At 59.1% G+C, this 3,477-nt stretch overlaps 1 protein-coding gene across 1 annotated transcript in view; it reads left to right on the top strand.

Moving 5' to 3' along the window:
• Positions 1-3,477, top strand: part of CFAP45 (cilia and flagella associated protein 45) — a 6,904-nt gene that overhangs the window by 504 nt on the left and 2,923 nt on the right. Inside the window, exons 3-8 of the mRNA XM_031556914.1 lie at positions 988-1,129; positions 1,754-1,918; positions 2,138-2,316; positions 2,597-2,726; positions 2,944-3,090; positions 3,166-3,279. Coding sequence (XP_031412774.1) covers positions 988-1,129; positions 1,754-1,918; positions 2,138-2,316; positions 2,597-2,726; positions 2,944-3,090; positions 3,166-3,279 — 877 coding nt within the window. The remainder of the gene's footprint in view (positions 1-987; positions 1,130-1,753; positions 1,919-2,137; positions 2,317-2,596; positions 2,727-2,943; positions 3,091-3,165; positions 3,280-3,477) is intronic.

Genomic DNA, 3,477 nt, shown 5'->3' with positions numbered 1-3,477 from the left:
CCTTTTTTTTTTCCCCTTCGCTTCACCTCCCTGCTTCCACCCCATACAGAAGCACCGCAGCCCTTTGCTTCCAGCTTGGGCTGAGGATCCCATGCTCAGAGCCCCAAATTCTGGGCCCATATTTCCTCCACGTGGCTCCATCAGGAAGCATTTGGGTTCCTTTTCCATTCCTAAAAATCGAGGTGCAGGTTGGGCACCCAAACACGGACAGCTCAGGCTGCGGTCGCTGTGTCACCCCATTTATGTCACCCCATTTATTAGGGCCGTTGGTGCCACTACCCATTCTTTAAAGCGTCCTGGAATCCGATGCTGTGATTCTGGGGCACTTATTATGCAGGTATCTGTCCCAGGGGTGGATGAAAAGGTGACACATAATAACAGTGACTGCATTCTTAGTCCCCAGAGCCTTCAAAGTGCCCCGTGAGTTTGGTTAATGCACCGCACGCGTCGCCGTGCTGCAGCTGAGCAATGCTGGCAGTAATTAAAACTCCTCACAACTCACCTGGAAATAAATAATAATAAAAAAAAAAACAACCCAACAATACCCAGCCCTGTGTCATTATCCACATTTTTTACACGTGGGGAAATGGGGGCACTGAGGTGGTTTCCTCCAAGGTTGAGTCACCGTGGGGCAGAGCTGCGTCCTCCCCCCACACCAAACTCATTCCGTCCAACAGTGCTGCACCCCTGGATCTCTCTGCTTGAAGCTCGGGGGGCACATTTCAGCTCACTTCCATCCTCCCAGCGGCAGCTGTGGGGCTGGGTTGGCCCAAAGCTCTTTGGATGCTGTGTGTGGGGCTCCGCAGAGCGTTGTGGGTTCCCCCATTGCCCAGCTGCCATCCCTCTCTGCTCGGGACAGGGATGTCCCAGCACTGAGGTGACACTGCAGTGCCATGAGCACACCGGGAGGATTTGGGGGTGAGCTGGGAGGGGGGTGAAGGACGCTCAGCAGCACTGACTGCTCTGCTCTGTGCCCTCCTCTCACAGCATCCCCTCAGAGAAGCCAACACCAGCCCTCATCATCGGCCTGCAGGACTTTCAGCGCATCCAGGAGTCGTCCCGAGTGCTGAGCAAGGAGCAGCGTGCAGCTGAGCTGGCAGCCCTGAAAGCACAGAGGGAGGCAGACCTCGTAGGCACCCCCCCTGCCCACCCTTAATGCCGTGGGGGGCACCCATAGGGTGTGACCACCGCCCTGCGCACCTTGGATTGTGTGCCCAGCTTCAAACCCTACACCTCTCCAACCCTCTGAGCCCAGGAGGGGAGGTGGGGGGGTCCTAAAGTTTGCAGTGCTGCGTGGGCTGCACCCCACACCTCCCCAGTGCACCTCTGTGGGGTGTCTCCTTTAGAAGGGAGTGGGGTTTTGGTCCAGGGGGTGCAGGGTGGGAGCCCAGGGGTTATGCAGGGTGGTGGCCCAAGGGTGAAGGATGGTGGTCCAGGGTTCAGGATGATCGCATGGGGTAGAGGGGTGTAGGATGGTGGCCCAGAAGGTGTAGGGTGGTGACCCAGGGGTCAGAATGGTGGCCCAGGGTATGGGATGGTGGCCCAAGGGTTCAGTCTGGAGGCCCAGCAGTGCAGGTTGGTGGCCCAGCAGTGCAGGTTGGTGGCCCAGGGTGATGGATGGTGGCCCAGCAGTGCAGGTTGGTGGCCCAGCAGTGCAGGTTGGTGGCCCAGCAGTGCAGGTTGGTGGCCCAGCGTGATGGATGGTGGCCCAGGGCTGCGGGTTGGTGGCTCAGCTCTCCCCCTGTCCCCTTAGGAGGCCATGAACGAGCGCAAGGCAGCAGCAAAGCGACAAACCCTCCTGCAGCAGAGCAAGCAGAGCGACCTGGAGGAGGAGGCGAAGGAACGCGCCCAGTATCTGCTGCAACGGGCGAACAGGATGCGCATGGAGCAGGAGGATGAGATCAAGGAGTTCAGTGAGGTAAGGCCAGGAGCTTCCCATCCTCCTCCCCAGCATCACAAATGAAAGGGGAGAGGTGGCACGAGGTGCCCCGAGCCCCACAGGGCGCTGTGGCACGGTGAGGATGAGCTGTGAGCGCTGCCTGCTGCTGCCCAGAGTTGTCTTCTCCTTCCCTTTTCCGTCTCCTGCTCTCTATCTGTCCCCATCCACTGAGCCCAGGGACACCCCTTGTCCCCACAGCTGCTCCTGGGTGTGAAGTGCCACATGATCCGCGACACGCAGATCCTGGAGAAGAAGCAGATAGACAGAGAGCTGGAGGAGGAGGAGAAGCGCCTGGCCAGGATGATGGAGGTGGAGAGGCAAAAGGCCAACGAGATGCAGGAGGAGCTGGAACGCAGGAGGAAGCAGGAGCTGATCCAGTGAGCAGCAGGGCCCTTTTTGGAGAGGTGGATTTGAAGGGCGGACTGTTTGGTGGATAAAGGGTTGGTTTTATGGACGCAGCTGTAGGGCTGCGGTCGGTGGCTCTGTGTCCAGAGGGAAGTGGTGACGAATGGAGTCCCCCAGGGGTCTGTCTGGAATTAATGCTCTTCTTATCAGCGGGATTGAGGTCCCTTCCAACCCAACCATGCTGTGATCCCATGGTTCCATGGTCTTTGAGGTCCCTTCCAACCCACTCAGTGATCCTACGACTCTTTCCAGAGGTAGACAGGAGCTGGTGAAGCAGATTGAGAAGAACGCGGAGGAGCGGGCGCTGAGGGCTGAGCAGAAGGACCAGGAGAGCCAGGAAATGCTTCGGTACCTGGAACAGCTGAAGATGGAGGAGAAGAAGGTGTGCTGGACAGGAACCAGGGGGCTGCTGGGGAGCAGAAGGGGACGAAGGCAGATTTTCACTCTTGGAAGGGTGACCCGGTGCTGGGGGAGTCGGTCTTGGTGCAGAATTGAGGCTGTGGTCTCTTGGGGAGGCTGAGCCTCCTTCCAAAGTGACTCTGAGCCCACGTGGAGCGAGCACCCCATGCACCCCACGGACCCTCAGCTCTGTGCTTCAGGAGTTGGAGCAGAAGAAGGAGCAGCAGAAGAAAATCCAGGCTGAGATTAAACGCATCAACGACGAGAGCCAGAGGTGCAAGGAGGAGCAGCTGCAGAAGGAGAAGATGGAGGATGAGCGAGTGCTCGAGTACCAGAGGCAGAAAATGGTACTGGGGCTGAGCACAGCAGCACGGGTGGGTGATGGGATGCAGGGAGCTGCCACCAAACTCTGTCCCACGTAGGAGCGGGAGGCAGAGCTGGAAGCTGAGCAGGAAAGAATCCGTCGGGAGAAGGAGAAGGAGATGGCACGGCTCAGGGCCATGCAGGAGAAGGCCCTCGACCAGCAGGCAGAGCGGGTGAGAGTGCTCCTGCAGCTCGGAAAGCAAACGGGATCCTGGGCTCCAGCAGCAGAGGGGTGGCAGCAGGGACAGGGAGGGGATCGTCCCCCTCTGCTCTGCTTTGTGAGGCCCCATCTGCAGCACTGCGCCCAGGGCTGGGGCACCCAGGGCAGGAGAGACAGGGAGCTGTTGGAGAGGGGTCCAGAGGAGCACAGA

Source organism: Meleagris gallopavo, chromosome 27, assembly GCF_000146605.3.
Source record: "Meleagris gallopavo isolate NT-WF06-2002-E0010 breed Aviagen turkey brand Nicholas breeding stock chromosome 27, Turkey_5.1, whole genome shotgun sequence".
NCBI classification, from domain to species: Eukaryota; Metazoa; Chordata; class Aves; order Galliformes; family Phasianidae; genus Meleagris; species Meleagris gallopavo.
Note: the sequence above shows the minus strand (reverse complement) of the source record. Positions and strands in the feature narration are given on the sequence as shown.